Source organism: Heloderma suspectum, chromosome 2, assembly GCF_057233095.1.
Source record: "Heloderma suspectum isolate Gila_16-S chromosome 2, 16-S_ref, whole genome shotgun sequence".
In the NCBI taxonomy this organism is placed as follows: Eukaryota; Metazoa; Chordata; class Lepidosauria; order Squamata; family Helodermatidae; genus Heloderma; species Heloderma suspectum.
The window spans coordinates 362736254-362752815 of NC_139459.1; the positions used below are offsets into that span (position 1 = coordinate 362736254).

Genomic DNA, 16562 nt, shown 5'->3' on the forward strand with positions numbered 1-16562 from the left:
ATAGGGCTGCTAATGGGGCAAATAAGGGGAAATATCTCCTTTTTTTCTCCGGGGGGGGGGTCACTGTCACCACTGATGGAAGAGAAGGGAGGGAGTCTGTTGGGGGCTTGGGAGTGGCAGGGACAGCTTTTGGGGTAAAGGAGGGTGGCAGAGAGGGGTGGAGGAGGAAGCCGGGAATTCTTATCTATCTCAGATCAAGATCCCAAGTCAGAGGAGAATTTGGTGGGCCTTGTAAAGCTTGCCTCAGTCTTGATGTGAGCTTTAATGAGCCTCCAAAGTTAGTTTCTAAGCCTGGCTAGGAAGCACTTTGCCAGTCCCCTCTAATTCAAACCTACATATTTTTAAATAAATAAATAAATAAAACAATTAAAAATATTATCAAAGCTGTATGACATCACAGGGCAGGAAAAACTGCAGAAAAGGGTAAACAGAATGAACAGAATTTCACTGAAAGGATGAGCTGAAGCTTGGGGTGGAGTTGCTTAGAAAAAGGGCAGGTGAGTGGCTGGGGGAGGAAGAACAACCTTGCAAAATTGAAAGTTGCCATCCTTCAACAAAAACATTACAGAGTTTCCCACTGAAGCTGTTGAGGTGGAATTTTTGATACCTTCAGGTTAGCTCACAAAAAAAAGTAGTTGTCCCTCTTTCGGTGTTTTTGCACACTATTCATCTTAGTTTCTATGTCCTATTTGTTTCCCCTCAAACAAGCCATGTTGCCTGGGTTCAGACAACATGACAAGCTGCACCAGGTGGGTAATTAGAGAAATGGCGACCTGCACACGTTGACATGCACCGCCAATTAAAACGAGCCACGGTGGCTTATTTTAATTGGGTGAACTGGGTCAATGTGTCATACAATTTCCAGAGAAATAGGCGGGTTGCAGCTTACTACTCTGTTGCAGCAAAAATGACGCAGTCTTTAAAGACAAATATATTTATTATGGCATAAGCTTTTGTGGACTTCAGCCCAATTCATCAGATGCATGAAATATTATTCTTAACTCCAAGAATATATATATATGTGTGTGTGCGCGCGCGCGTTTGGTGAGGGATGTAAACACTGAAGATAGGATGGAACTGAAATGCAGAATGTACAGAGAGTAATCATTGCCCTTTATACAGTGGCCATTCACAGAACAGTTGGCAGGTGATAATTATACAGACATCCTTACATCGGTGAACTGATTAACTCACGGGAGAGTGATTTAAAACAAAAGCTTTTGTCCCTGTTCAAGCCATAGAAGGTAAGAATTACCTGCTGATGAATTGAATGTTTCCTGATGAGATCAGTCTTTGAAGTGCCTTCACCGCAAACCATCTATCGCTCTTTAATATGCAGGAGATAAGCTGGTCTCCAAGCCCTCAAGCGGCGATTTCACAAGGAGACCGGAAATCTGGCGAAGCGCGATTTCTTCTCGTTACCTTTAGCTGCCTGATATACCGACGGGCTGAATTTCCCCCAGCGCTGCCGGCCGGAGCTCTCCGCTCGGCAGCTGCGGATTGGCTCCGGCGCGCAGCCAGGTTGCTCCGCCCACCGGGCGCAGCCATTCACAAGGAGGACCCGCTGGTTTATCAACAGAGCCACGAGGAGGGAGACCCGCGTGTTCCAGGACGCGTCGCGCCCGAGTTGCTGCGGCTGCTTCGAATTCGTTGCCTGCGCGCCTTCGTGCTCTTTCTGGCGCGTTCCTCGGAGTAGGACAGCTGCGCTCTGCTGCTGCTGCTTTAGCCGGACTTGGGAGGTAAAGGAAATCCCCGCATCGGACCTGCTTTGCAGCCCGATCTTCTCCACGTGTGCGCAGAAGCCCACTTAGCTTTATTCTAAGGGTGCCGAGCATTGCAGGCCCCTCTGCGTGCATGAGGGCTGCCCGTAGGTCCCTCTTCAGACGCGATGGTGGCATTACGGCAATTCTCACAGCGTCCCTGTGAGTTGGACTCGCAGTCAACCTGGGGGTTGGACTCGATGGCCTTGTAGGCCCCTTCCAACCCTACTATGATTGATTCCCTTTCCTTCTGCGCTCAATCCTCTCGACGGCGACACATCCTTGCAGCGGATTTTTAAAAAATCTGTATTGTGCGCTCTCTTTCCTTATAAACTGGGGGTTGGAGTGAGTTCTGCCCTTCTTGGGAATTGCTATAGGAGACAGACAGAAAACGGGGGGGGGGGGCGCAAAGGAACTCCCAATAAACCATATATAAATTTGTGTCTGCATGCTGTATTTAGAGGAGATATGGGGGTGGGAGGGTCACTTCCAGGTCTTCCAGCAGCATGCATGAGAGGATCATCTGCTTCCCCTTTCCAGCTTTCTCCCAAGGCAGTGGATTGTAAGAATTTTCTGTCTAAACATGTAAACATGCATAGGATTGCGCCATTAAGATATGTGGTCCTGATTGTCATAGGAACGTATGCATGCGTAGCCTATGGGTCCAGACCATGGGTCTTTCTAGCCATGTATGGTTTGCTCTGACTGCAAATACCACAAGATTGACCCTGGGGCCATCTTCATGCAAAGCATGTGCTCTACCACAGAGTTGCTACCCCGACTGTTGTGGTGGTGGGGATTGCCCCCCTTGGTGTTGTGGGGTGGGCAGATAACGAGATCTGCTTTTCCTGGTTCTGGGGAATGTGGTAACCCAACACCCCCACCCCACCCCACCGTTCTTCCTTTCCAGGGTGGAGACCCATTCCTTTGAGATCTCTTCTCCCCGAGGGCAGAGCCTGGCCATTGTAATGCTGCCCCAGAACCTGAGCTAATCTTATCAGCTGAAGCATTCAAGTTCAATGGCAATAATTAGAATAATCCTTCCTGCAACAGACAATGGAATCCTTCTGGCAAGTTATAACTGTTCCATTATCGATTACATAATAGATTAAGTTAAATAACAGATTTGGTTCTTTCAGCAGAAATGTTTCAGCATCCTATAGGCTTTTCTTAGCACCTTCTGCCTTCGGTTAGTTTAAGGGGAGTCACAAGCCCTTTATTTCACATAAAATGAGCTTGAGGCTCGTAAGTTCCTCCATTTTGTTTTCTCATTCTGTTGCTCACCCAACAGAGCTCCAAAAGTAAGGCATCCTCTAATGCACCCTGCCTCAACCTGGGGCCCTCCTGATGTTGGTGGACTACAATGCCTGTCATCCCCAATCAGCATTGGTGTGCTGTCTGGGGCTGCTGGGAGTTGTAGTCCAACAACATCTGAAGGGCACTAGATTGGGAAAGCCTGCCCTAATAGGTTAGGTATAGCAGGTGTGGGGAGCCTGGGGCTCTCCAGATGTTGTTGGACTGCATTTCCCATCATCCTTATTGGCCTCAGTGGCTGGGGCTGATGGGAGGTGGAGTCCAGCAACATCTGGGGGGGCACAGATTTCCCCACCCCTGTCCTAGAGAGTGTGAACTAACCAGGTCTTATAGAGCTGAGCATATATGCCCTCCAGTGGTATGGGACTATAATTCCTATCATCCCAAGTCAGCTTGGTTTCACTGTCCTGGGATTATAGGAGTTGTAGTCCAGCAGATATATTGGGGAAAGCTGCGTTTGATTGTACAGTAGGAATTCCCATATATGCCATACCTGCCCATTTTAAAGAGGAGCTGTACAGACTGATGGTGCTGTTCCTTGCCCTTTGATTATCCTGGTCAGTAGGCACGGTCTTTGTACATGCTCTTGTTTCAAATTAAAGTTCACTGTGATCATAACTCTGTGACATTTCTATACAAGGTTGTGGCTGCTTCCAAAGAGAACTTGTCCTTCACTACAGGAGTGAAGCCATGGATGCAGAGAGTGCCAGGAAGAGGGTTCGGCAGGAAACAACTTGCCCCGTCTGCCTCCGTTACTTCAATCTTCCAGTGACACTAGAGTGCGGGCACAGCTTCTGTGAAAGCTGCATCCGTCAGTGCTGGGTGGAGTATGAAATGTGCCCCTATTGCAGGTCAGAGATCAAAAGCTCCTTCCATCCAAGCTATTCTCTCTCAAACCTTGTCGAAATAGTCAGCAGTTGGGAAGTGTCTGCAGAGAGAGAGAGACTGGCCTGGCCGCCTGAATGCGAGAGGCACCATCGGCCCCTGGAGCTCTTCTGCAAGGACGATCACGCCCCCCTCTGTGTGGAGTGCGACAGTTCCCAGGAGCACGCAGGCCACCGTGTGGTCCCTGTGGACGAAGCCGCCCGAGAGTACAAGGTAAGAGGGAATCCCCAGTGCATATTCTGGAAAGCCTCGGCCACCAGGGTTCAAGGCTGCCTGGAATTTTCTCCCCTCCTAGGAAGCCGTTATCCTTTACCCCAAGTGCAAGAGATAGTTTCCTTTATCTGTTTGTGCAGAAATGGACTCTGCACATGCTCAGGAGCCCTCTTGTCTAATGGTTCTTTAGATGACTCGTTACTTTGAGGGGACTCGCTCGACTGTGGTGTGTGTAGGTGCCTTAGGTCAGCTTTCCTTATCTAGGTGCCCTCCAGAAGTTGTTGGGCTATGCATTTCGCAATCCCCATCCAGCATTGACTGTGCTGGCTGGGGATGATGGGAGTTGTACTCCAAAAACCCTCAATAGAGGGCCCCAGGTTGCAAGAGGCTGATTTAGATACTTCCTATGCCTCCTCAATGTGACTGGAGCCTTCACAGCCTACCAGAGAGTCATGGTAGCTTCTACAAGGCCCTCTGCTTACCCCCTAGAGTATTCACATGATAACTTGGCTCTCCTTTTGGTGGCATAGTGGTACATTTGGAAGTGCATGTACTCATTATGGCAGTCCCCATAGCCACGCCCCCAAGGAGAGCCCCCAAATGCAGGCAGCTGGGTGGATCCATAGCAAGAAACCACTTCTAGCAGCGTTCATCTCCACCTGGGACAGGTCTTTTGTAAAGCGAATGGGTTATAACTGCCTATTCCAGACCAGGCCACCCCAGAATACCTTGCATTGCAACAGGCAGAGCTCATAACAATATATTGTTGCTGGGAAAAGCCATTTCCTCCCCAGCAAGTGTGAAGATTACAGCTAAGTTCAGAGGGAACAGGGAATTCTGAAGGGGCTGGCCGATTACATCTGCATCCCTGCTAATGAAAAATGGCTGGCTGTGTGTCCCTGCAAAGCCTGGATCCACGACACCACTGTCTCCTTTCCTAGCCTTAAGTGTAAATGTTCTTCAAAGAGTGGCCCACTCCTGAACGTTGCATTATTTATTTACATTTCCCTGTTGCCTTTCCTCCAGCAAGCTCAAGGCCATGTACATGGTTCTTCCCCCTCATTTTATTATCACAACAACCCTGCGAGGTAGGTTAAGCTGTGAGATAAGTCCAAGGTCACCCAATGCGCTCCATGGCTGAGTGGGGATTTGATCCCGCATCTCCTTTATTCTGTCTAGTGCGACACTCTGATCCAGCCTTTCCCAACCTTGGCTCCCCAGATTGTTGCTGGACCACAGCCCCCTTCATCCCCAACTATCAGGGATTATGGGAGTTGTAATTGAAGGAGCCAAGCTTGGAAATGCTGCTAACCACTACATCACCTTGGATCTGGCATTGGTGTGCCAAGCAGGGAGCAAGCAGATTATCCAGTGCACTCCCACCTCGCCTTTTTTTTTTTTTTCAATGACAATTTTGATTTGCATATTCAGTAGACCTCAAACAAGGAGCCAACCAGGAAACTTTTGCTTTTCAGGATCAGATCAGCAGCTACCTGAAGATTCTGCAGAAGGAAAAAGCAAAAAATACGGCATATAAAGTAGACACGGAAAATAAAAAACAAATCGCGATGGTAAGTGTCACAATTACTGGGAAATGACCCAGCTCTTAAATAGTATTTTGAAAAAAAATTGAATATGAAATTGTGAAGAGCCTAAAGCCATGATGCTTCGGGAGGTGTGTTTCTTTAGAAAGTTCTGGTCTCCCAAAACAATGCTAATTCACCCTTAGGGTGGCCTATGTAAGTCTTTAGGAAACTGAAAATTCAGAAGTGCCCTTCCAAGGGAATTCTGGTGGCCTCGCTCTTAAATGCTGCAAAGACTGACACGGCTCTCTTTTTCTTCTCTCTCTATCGGCTTGCCACAGAAGGAAATGCAATGCCAGAGGAAAGTGCTAGAGGGTGAATTGAATGAACTACGCAAGTTTCTGCATGATGAAAATGACCCGCTGGATGAGATGGACCTACTGGAGGAGGATATTATCGGAAAAGGGGATCTTCACCAGGCTAGGCTCTCAGAGGAGCTTGCCTCTCTTGGAAGAATAATCCGGGAGATGGAGGAGAAGTGTCGGCAGCCAGCAAATGAACTCCTGCAGGTCAGGAGGGGGCAGAAACGGCCCAGGCCCTCTTCCAGGGCAAGGCTGGCTCCAACCCTTTGTATGACTCCTTCATCTATAGTGAAGTTGCCCTGTTTATGGAGCTGATCAGCTGCCTCTGTTATAGCTACGAGTGTCCAAGTGAACTAGGAGAGAGAACTCTCCTTGATGCTGAGTAGAGATTCCTATTTGTTGATGGAATCTGATGGTTTTGTTTGTTTGATTTACTTTTATGCCATTCCTCAGCCAAAAAGTCTCCCAAAGTGGTTTACTTGTAATAAATTAAACAAGACAGTCCCTGGCCACAGGCTTACAGGCTTTACGGAAAAGACATGACACACAAGGAAAAAGGAATGGGGAGGGAAGAGGAGAAAAAAAAATCATTCTTTTAGGAGGGCCCTGCTCTCTCTCTCTCATATCTCCCTCAGCTCAGCTTGCTAGAATGGCTGCTGTTCTCAGCTGTTTGCAAGTGATTTGTTTCCTAATGGCTTTTGATTAGTGCTGCCTCAATGTCCTGCTTGTGGATTTCCCAGAGGCCACTCTGGCCAACCAGGACTGGCCCTGCCAGGAGGCAGAGTGAGGCAGCTGACTATGGATGTCATGGAAGGGTGGCAAATTGTTAAGTTACTTAACTTTGTCATTGCATCTTTACTGTTGGGGAGGGGGAGAGGTGCTTGTGGGACTTTCTGCCTCGGATGCTAAAATAACTTACTGGCCTTGGGTATTATGCAGCTTGACTTGGGAGTGTCGTTTGCTGCTCCGCTTTGGGCAACAAAGTATTTTGGGTCAGCCCCATTGTCAACAAGATGCTTGACTAGACAGACACTTGGTCTGACCCAGCAGGGCTGCTCTTTCATACTCTCTCAAGGATGGGATATGTGTCACTTCATGCATCCTGCTTCTCTAAAGAAGTTATGCTGTCTTCTGCGGTTAAACTACCTAGTTGAATGGTTGTACAGCATCCTTCTGGGCCTGAGGGGAGTCTAGATAGCACAGCTGGCGACAGGCACTGAGTTCCCTGTTATTTTTTTCCTCTTTTCCTTGCAGGATGTTAGAAGCACTTTGCAGAGGTAAGTGCATCTCCCTCATTTTCCTTCCTGCTTCATGTTGCTGGGAGCAATGTGGAGAGCTGGTGAAGAACATTCCTAGCTCCATATTACTGAAATACCTTGATTAGGACAACCAAAAGATCATCAAAAAATGTGCAAGCTTTCAAGATCCCCAGATCTCTTATGGAGCAATCCTATAGTTTCTCCCCTTGATGATGGTAAACCTCTGAACTTGTAGGCTTACCATCACCCAATGCAGAGGAGGAGGTGTGGTGGAGGCAATCTTCACCTCCCCATCCTCCCACTCTGCATTTTTCGCTAGATGGGCTGTTTTGCCATCTAGCTGGGACACTTTGGAGGGGCAGGAAGGAGGCTGGAGAGGCCTCAGGATAGCTTGTGTCCTGGCCCTTTGAGTCTCCTCCCCGCCCACTGAAACACCCCCTTTTCCCCCTCCCCAAGATCATGTTCCCAACCTTGGAGCAGATGGCACAGTTCTTTATGCACCGGCTGCGGGATGGGATGGGGGCTGGATCTCCGATTCCCCCCTCCGGTTGGAGTGCTGTCTCCGACCCCTGAGCTGGGAATCTGAACTATCCTGACCCCTCAGATGCAGTCCAGGGGCCATAGGATTGCTCCCTTAATCAAGTAAGATGTTATAAAAGGCGGGCAGGGCGGGGGCGGGGAGGTGACGTGTAGGGGAAGTTAGATTGGGGCTGTTCACACAACGTGCTAACCCCTGCTCAGTGGTTCAGTGTGGATTGTTTTGAACCATGGTTATGGTGTTGTCTGAACACAGCCGGGGTGGCTTATTAACTTTGCAGTGTGGCTTACTTTTCTCAATAAGTCGCCTTGAGAACCCATGGTTTGTTGTTGTTCAGGGTGGTTCACAAACCACACTGCATGGTTAACGAGCCATGCTGGCTGCATTCAGACAACATGATAACCCATGGTTCAAAAAACAACCCATGGTTCAAAACTCCCCATATGCAACTGAATGCGGGTTAGCGTGTTGTGTGAACAGCCCTATTGTCTGGATGTTCAGAGTTCCAGGGTGGAATGGGGGAAGGGGGGGTCTGCAGACCTTCATTTTAGGTTCTGCATGTCATGCGATGGTTACAGGAAGGATGTACAGCTGCCTCTTGGAGCCAGAAAGGGGGAAATGTTGGATCCCCCAAATATGAAATCCAGCTGTTCTCAGAAGTGTTTTCACTCCTGGCTGAAGCACATGGGCTCCTTTTACATCCAGGGGCCAATGCCTCGTAGCGGAGCCCTAGATCCATCACACCCCTTTTTTCTTCTCTACCTTATCATTTGGCTTCAACGATTACACTCACCATGGTGAGCATGACATACTCTGGCCAGCATGGCAAGTAACCAGGCTTTCTGCCAATGCTCAGTTCTGAAACTGCTGCTCTCCCCAGCTGTCCTCTCACCAGAGAGGGGAAGGCTCTTGGTCCATGCCCTGGCGCTGCTCTCTCAGGCTCTTTCTTGGGGGTAAAAGAGTTGCTTCAGTGGCAGAGGCTCTTTCACCTGCTGCTTTGACCTGGGGCTCTGAGCAGCTTCCCCCCTCACTTTCTCATAGGGTGATGCTGCTGGAAGGCAATGGGAGTTGTAGGCCAGCATACCTGGAGAGCACTGGTTTGAGGAACGCTGGACTTGTGGGTCGGAGCAGCTCCATTTCATTCCGTCACTAGCGCCACCTTCCCCAGCCTGGCGCCCTGCTGATCTGTGTTCTTGACTTTGGGGGTCTTTCCTCTCCTTCCTTCTGCTCCCCTTGGGAATTCTGGGTTGGACACCCTGGGGGCTCTGATGTCAGTGGGGTGGCGGATCCGCTCCAGACTTCAGTCAGAACTCTAAAGGAGCTAACCAAGGTGCAACATTTTTCTCCCCCTCTCCAGGTATGAGGAGAAAAAGTCACTGGAGACGCCTGGGCCTTGTCCTGTAGCACTGGACTGGAAGCTCTGGGAATACTCTGACAGAAGCCTGTTCTTCAAAAGCGTGATAAAGCAGTTTAAAGGTGAGGAAGAATGGATGCCAAGCTCCTGGTCTGGCTGTTCCATTGGCCCAGGTGTGGGTCTTTCCTCCTAGAAACATAGGAGGCTACTTCTGCCTTGGTCCATCTAGCCCAGTACTGTCTACACTGACTCTCCAGGGTTCTAGGCAGGATTTTTTTCTAGCCCTACCTGGATTGAGTCTGGGACCTTTTGCATACAAAGCAGGGGCTCTGTCACTCAACTACGGCCCCTCCCCTTAAGGGATTCCCTTTCCCCTTCCAGGCCCCCCATATCTGTTCTAGGGAACTCCCTGGAGCAGCTTTGGGGGTATAGGCAGGGTTGCAGAGGGGAGAAGAAGTGTGGTGTTGGATGTATCTCCGTTCCATTTAAACGTGTTTGGAAGACTGAAATGGTGTTAAAGAAATAATATAGCTGTGAGGTTTATTTGATTAATCTGCTGTGTTAATTAACTCAAAAGGTATCTGATTAATTGGGCAGCAGAGGGAGATATAGATTTATAATATAGATTTATAATCTCGTGTGTGTGTGTGTGTGTGTGTGTGTGTGTGTGTGTAACATCGTATGTGGGTTTGTGTGTTTGTGGCTGGCTGCAGGGCTGTCTGTAATGCAGAGAATAAGGGGGAGCTGCCCTGGGCCTAATCACACTGCAGGGGCCCACTTAGCCTGCCATTTGGGCCCTGCACTTGCTCCCGTTTTACTTCACATTCTCACTTGCCGGAGCGTATGACAGGAGTCACTGGGTTACATTATTACTTTGTTTATACTTTCCCTTACTAACAAGTACACCTTCTCCATCATGGTACAGGCCAGGTTTCTGATTTCGGCTACCAGTCATCCTCTTGGCCATCTTTCATTCTATTGGTCTCTCTCCCATTCACTCTGACTTCCTTCACCTTGGATTGGCTGGCCACCGTTCCCTCCCCTTTACTCATGGTTTCTTTTCTGATGTGCAGAGCATTTAGTTTCTCTCCCCTCTTCCTGCAATATCCAGCAAGGAAGCCTCTGTTGGAACATTTTAATAGTGGTATGAGATTCAGTGTGGATTATATTGTAGTAGTGCTTACAGATTGTCTCTTGCATTTTTAGTAGTGTTTTTTAGTCAATCTGCTGATTATAATTGTTGTGCTTTTTAAATCAAGTCTGGTGGATTCAACTGTTCACCTTTCTTATGGGGCCTTTCCGGGAAGCGTAAACCTTCCGTAAAGCGTAAAGAAGCCTTAATGTGCTTCTAACAAATAGTGCCTATGACAAAATTGCATCCCGGGCAACGCCGGGTATATCAGTTAGTTACTTTATAAAACTACAGATGGCAGCACCATCTCAGAACAGGTGTTTCTCTCCTTTGCTTTCACACAGGAGGGTCTTTCCCTTCTAAGATGATGCCTGCCATTACAAAAAACATCTGCATGTTTTGAAAACTAAGTAGGTTGCTTGCTTCAGAAAGACTGCCTTACCCACATGCAACTTTATGCAGGGATACCTGTAAAGAGTTCTGTTGGAATGTAGCAAAAGCTAGTCATGGCTACGTCCCCTATTGTAAGGATGAATTGAATTATGATGTTACTGGTTTCAGTGGGGCTTAAAAACTAAATTTGGCTGAGTTGGGGATGTAGTTCTACAGGCCACTGCATATTTCCTGTGATGCAAATCCTATGTAATGCAGATATTTAAACATTTCCAACTGGGTCCTAAGCATGTTTTCCTTGGATATCAGTCCCTTTATTTTCATGGGGTTTTCTCCCAAGTTAGAAAGACTGCATTAGATTGCAGCCTGAAGGCAATAATCTTGTGTTATCAGCTTGCCAACTTTGAATTGGCTGGGGTGGAAATCTCATTAGTGGAAGATCAATTGGAATATTTGGAAACAAATTAGAATTGGAAGGGGGATAACTTCCTCCCCCCCCCCCGCTCCCCAAAACCAGGCTCTCCCAGGGTTTTTTCAGCATTTTCTTAATCTTTTATTTGAAATACAGAAAATATAGATGCTATTTTTTTGTTACAATGTTTGTTCATCAAATGATGTTGTGATGCTTAATCTTTTTCCCTTTCCTTCCACAGACACCTTAGAAAATGAAAGTGTTCTCCAGGAAGGTAAGTTGAAGGAACTGCTGAAATAACAAATCCCCTGGTGGGACCCGGGGGCCTTATCAGAAAACTGCCTGCTTGAATTTTGTTGGGAGTTCTCCAGTCCTGTGCTGGGGGCTCTGGAAGCATCAATGGGTTAACTATGAGTAGCAGAAAGTCCACAAAGGAGCAGTTCTCCGCCAATTTCTATACTTGCTTCCCTTGGTTTTGGATATCTGCCTTTGACATGGTCAGGGGCAGCCCATCCGTATGGGCGAACTAGGTGGTCGCTTAGGGCACCAAGGTAAGCGGGGTGCCAAATCTGAGGGGGAAAATACATGCGCGTACAGAAGGAATGTGACCGAAGGTGTGGAGGTGAGTGAGGCAATGTGGGATATCCTTCTCCACTGCTGCTCCCGGTTGGAGGCAGGGATGAGAGGCCGCCCTCAGGAGCAGCCACCTTCTTTGCCCTCAGAGGGCTGAGCCGAGGGGCTGGCAGCGTCTTCTTGGCTGTGTCACCCCGAGGACGCAAGCAGGACCCTTCTTCCAGGGACCTCCCTTGGACGTTGTGGAAGGGACTTCCACTCCTTTGTAGAGTGGATGACCGTGCTCATCTCCTTTGTTGTTTTTCTCAGACCCTCTGTGCTGATACAGAGCGTAGCCAAAAAAAAAATGGGCACATTTTATTATAAATGATATTTCTGCTTCCGAAGATGTGTGTGGGAGGGTTGCCTCTTCACAAAACGGAAACATTATGTGGAAAACCTCAGACTAGATCTGCCCTTGGGGGTGGGGGGTGCCAGTTGCTGGCAGCTAATCCAGGGCTGCCCCTGCACATGTTATGTTATTTGTTGTTCAGTTGTTAAGTCATGTCTGGCTCTTTGTGACCCCATGGACCACAGCACGCCAGGCCCTCCTGTCCTCCGCTCTCTCCCGGAGCATGCTCAAGTCCATACTCATTGCATCGGTGATGCTATCTAGCCATCTCATCCTCTGCCGTCCCCTTCTCCTTTTGCCTTCCATCTTTCCCAGCATCAGGGTCTTTCCCAGCGAGTTTTCTCTTCGCATTAGGTGGCCAAAACATTTGAGCTTTAGCTTCAGTATCTGTCCTTCCAATGAGCAGTCAGGGTTGATTTGCTTTAGGATTGACTGATTTGACTATGCCGCCTTTTGGCCAAAAGGCCCCCAAAGCAGCCCATAAAAATATACAAATACAGTATTCCAGCAATATTCTAAATACAAGTTTAAAGCAGAAATATCACAACCACTGTTTAAAACTAAAACAGCTAAAAACCCTGCAGCCTGAACATACCTCCTACATATCCAAAAGTAAAACCCCATCAGCAAAAATGCCAGAGTAGAGCTGGAGTAATCCAGGGCTCCGTATACGGTTTCCCAGGCAGGAGGATGGGCAAAGCAGATGCGGGGGGAAAAATACCTTGGTTGGAGCAGCACCTTCCCCTGAAGCAGAGCCTCCCAAGCTGCAGCTCTAGCCTTGCTTTTAAAGTCTGCAGGTGTGGGCGGGGGGGGGGGGTAGCAGGGGGAGCAGCTCACCCTCGATGGAGCAGCGCCATGGTAACTGTTCTGCCCAGTCAGCCCAAGGTTTAGTCCAGGGCGGGGAAATGCTTTGTTTCTGTGAAGGGCTACATTTCCTCTGGGGTAATCGGTCAGGACTTGCATGCCAGTGGTGGGTGGGACTTATAAGTGGGCGGGGCAAGACCCCAGCGCGGGAAGACGTAGTCCCATCCCTCTGTCCTGAACCTGCTGCCAACCACTTCCATTGAATGATCCCAAGGTGCAGGACAGAAAATGTACCTCTAGTCCCCCACAAAGAAAAAAAAAAATCCTAAAAGCCACCAAAACTCCACCCCCACATCCCATTTCCTATCTTTTCCACTTCCCTGTCCCTGGGCAGAAAGAGGAGGAAAGAAGTGGCCATAAACTAGAGTGAAGACAGATGTAATTTCCTTTATAGCAGCCACAAAAGCTTTTGCACCTATATATTTGGAAGCTGCAGATGGATGTCTTGCTCTTGCTCCTGTTGTCTAAAAAGAACAAAAAACAACCTCATACTTCTAAGGTGGTAATCCTACGCACATTTACTTAGGAGTCAGCCTTGCTGAATGCAGTGGGAATTAATTTTGGGTGAATATGCATAGGATTGCATCCGCTGAAGCTGAGTGGTGGGAGATTCGGGACATCTTGGTAACATCTTGCCTGATGAAGAGCTCTGCAAAGCTCGCACATTTTTTGTGAACTTGAGTTAGTTGGCCTAATAAAGGTATGACCTTAATACAGGTTTTCAGTATGCTTTGGTGCCATAGAAGTGCATAAAGGAGACTCTTTGAAATGCCACTAGCTGAATTAGAACTGCTCAACAGGTTTGCTGTGCTGAAGCTGTTCCCAATCCGAAGCATACATGCCAGAGGGCATAACCTAGTGCCTGCTCAGCTGCCCTGAGGCAAATGGGTTTTCCCTGAAATAGCCATTTCCCACAAGGAGTGTCAAGGCAGCATAAATGCTCATCTCTTCTCTCTGGCCTCCCTTCTTCCTCCAGTTGTCTTAAACAGTAAAGCACAGAACTGTTTTTTATGGGTGGTCTTTGTTTTTGCCTAAGCTTCCTTGAATCGCAGGAACAGCAGGATTTTAAAATATTTTAAAGAAATAATGGAGGGGTGCAATCCTATGGACCCTAGATAGCACCTGAGGGGCCATAGGATTTTTTGGATTCCTGGATCCGAGGTTGGAGACAGTGCTCCTACCTTGGACTTGGGAGTCTGTGCTCCCTGCCCCCTCGCAGTCGGCACAGAAAACCACGCTGGCTGCCTCTCTTGAGGTTGCAAAGGGGCAGTTCTGTGGGCAGTGAGGGGATTGGGGAGGCCAGTGTATGGAGAATCCCTCTGCCTCCTTCCATACTCTTCTGCAGAGTGCTAGCTAGATGTCTAGCAAAAATGCAGAGCAGGAGTGTGGAGGTGAAATTCACCACCATGCTCCTCCTGCTTTGCATAGGATACCTGTCAGCCTCCCATCATTTCAGAGGCTGATGAGCATCTTGATAGGATTGCACCCTAAATCCTGCATGAGGGTTAGCAGAAGGGTGTATTTTCTGCCATTGACTAACCTGCCCCCAGCATTTTCCCTGTTAAAATGTGGGGAGGGTCTGGAAGAAAGAGGATAATCCCAATCCGGAATGCAGTACATGGAAACCCTATTGATTTTTAAGGGGAAGGCAATGCCTGGGATGTTAAGAAGCTCGGTGTAAGCCACCCTCCCACCTAATCCGCTTGTCTTCTCTTTCCTCAATTCCCCACCACCACCCTACAGCGAAAGTAACTCTGAACCCAGACACAGCCCATCCCATGCTCATTCTGTCTGGAGATCGTCGGAGTGTGAGATGGGGAGACAGACCTCAAGAATTGCCCGACAATCCAGAGAGGTTCAAGGAACGTGCTGCTGTGCTGGGAGGCGAGGGATTTACAGCAGGCAGACATAGCTGGGAAGTCACCGTGGGAGATGCGGAACTGTGGGCTGTAGGGGTTGCCAGGAAGTCTGTGCAGAGAAAGGCCTATTTCAACATTAGTCTTGAGGAAGGGGTCTGGGCTATGGAAAAGCAGAGAAGGGAGTACGAAGCTCTCAGCGACCAGAGTCCTCCCATGAGTGGGGAGCCCAAGAGGATCCGAGTGCTTCTGAACTATCCAGCGCGAAAAGTGGTCATTTATGATGTCGACAGAGCAAGGCCAGTCTATGTTGTCTCAGGTGCTTCATTCTCTGGGGAGCCCCTCCTTCCATTCTTTTTCCTGGGGGGGACAGGCCAGCTGACGCTGTCTCCCTAAGGTTGTCAAATACTGATGGAGCTTAGTGCAATTATAACAACAACAACAACAACCATCACATGACCTGCAGAAAAGGACAGCGTATAGTAGGAAGAAATTGTATGGGGCTGGGAGCTTGCAAATAACTTGGGGGGGACACTCACATTACCCACATAGAGAGTTTGCAGCACTTTTCCAGAATGGCCGTGGAATGTGAATGTGGAAGGTCTCCCCCAGCAAACAGTGGGGCCAAAATGGCTGCTTTCCAAGACAACATGGTCCTCTCTCCCGCACCATTTTTCAAATTTGGCTCGCTGTGTATGCCCCCAAAAAACATCCTACTTGGTTAAACAAATCTGAAATTGTATTTGGAGTGTGGTTGAAACTACCCCATCCCCTTTCTGCCTTAGAACGCGCAGCTCACTAGTCAGCAGTCCCCAGACATGCATTTGTATATTTTGCCATCACACACTGATATGTATGCCTGAGTACAAATGAGAGCTTATATATGTCTTTCAATGCGTTCCAACTTCATCCCAACCCCCTCCCCCTATTTTATTTGTATTTTATTTGTATTTTGTAAAAAGAGAGAAACCTATTAAATATTAATTAAAGAAAAGACACTAGACAATTCAGGAGACTTTATTGTGAAGATGGGAACACTGATTTGTACTGTTCCTGTAATTTGATCTGTTTGTTTTTTATTAACAAAGAAAGGTTAGACATTGACAAAGTAAAACATGGTCTTAATATTCTTTGGCTCATAGTAACATTTTTGTTTTTATTCTGATTTTTTTATATTCTGAACTGTTTATTGTATTTCTATACTGTCTTGGTTCCTTTCAGAAAGGTGAATAGAAATACAGTAAATAGGCATCTGGTAAATAACCTGTTTTGTTAAACTTCATGAAGTGTTGCCATTAAATAACCAAAGTTGTTGTTCCTCCATGTACTAAAAAATTGAACCATATAACAGTTGAATGATTCACAAACAACTTTTCTAAAACTCAAGTAATGTGCCCTTCAACATTATCCTCAACATTTTAACCCAATGCAACTGTTTTATTATAAACTCACAAGTTGTATATCAATAAATATAATGAAAGGTATCCATCTAACAAATATATCCTCTCACCCTGTTGCAGAACCCCTGTGGTTATTTAAAGGAAAGGTATATTTTCATGTACAAATGATTTGTTGTTGTTCAGTCGTGTCCGACTCTTCGTGACCCCGTGGACCATAGCACGCCAGGCCTTCCTGTCCTGCGCTCTCTCCCGGAGCGTGCTCAAGTTCATATTCATTGCATCGGTTAGCCTTGTGATACGTTCCATGGGGTTTTCTTGGCAAGAATACTGGAG

At 47.7% G+C, this 16562-nt stretch overlaps 1 protein-coding gene across 2 annotated transcripts; it reads left to right on the top strand.

The window, feature by feature from the left end:
- Positions 1 to 1577: 1577 nt before the first annotated feature.
- Positions 1578 to 16347, top strand: LOC146355692 (zinc finger protein RFP-like). Of its 2 annotated transcripts, none has more exons than XM_084831022.1 (8): positions 1578 to 1739; positions 3715 to 4172; positions 5648 to 5743; positions 6037 to 6264; positions 7312 to 7334; positions 9212 to 9330; positions 11387 to 11419; positions 14717 to 16347. In XM_084831022.1, the coding sequence occupies exons 2-8, from the start codon at positions 3765 to 3767 to the stop codon at positions 15223 to 15225; spliced, it is 1416 nt and encodes a 471-aa protein (XP_084687148.1). In that variant the 5' UTR covers positions 1578 to 1739; positions 3715 to 3764; the 3' UTR covers positions 15226 to 16347. The 2 variants fall into 2 exon arrangements, with proteins under 2 accessions (XP_084687148.1, XP_084687149.1); XM_084831023.1 differs by having other exon boundaries at positions 1584 to 1739; positions 3755 to 4172.
- Positions 16348 to 16562: the final 215 nt, after the last annotated feature.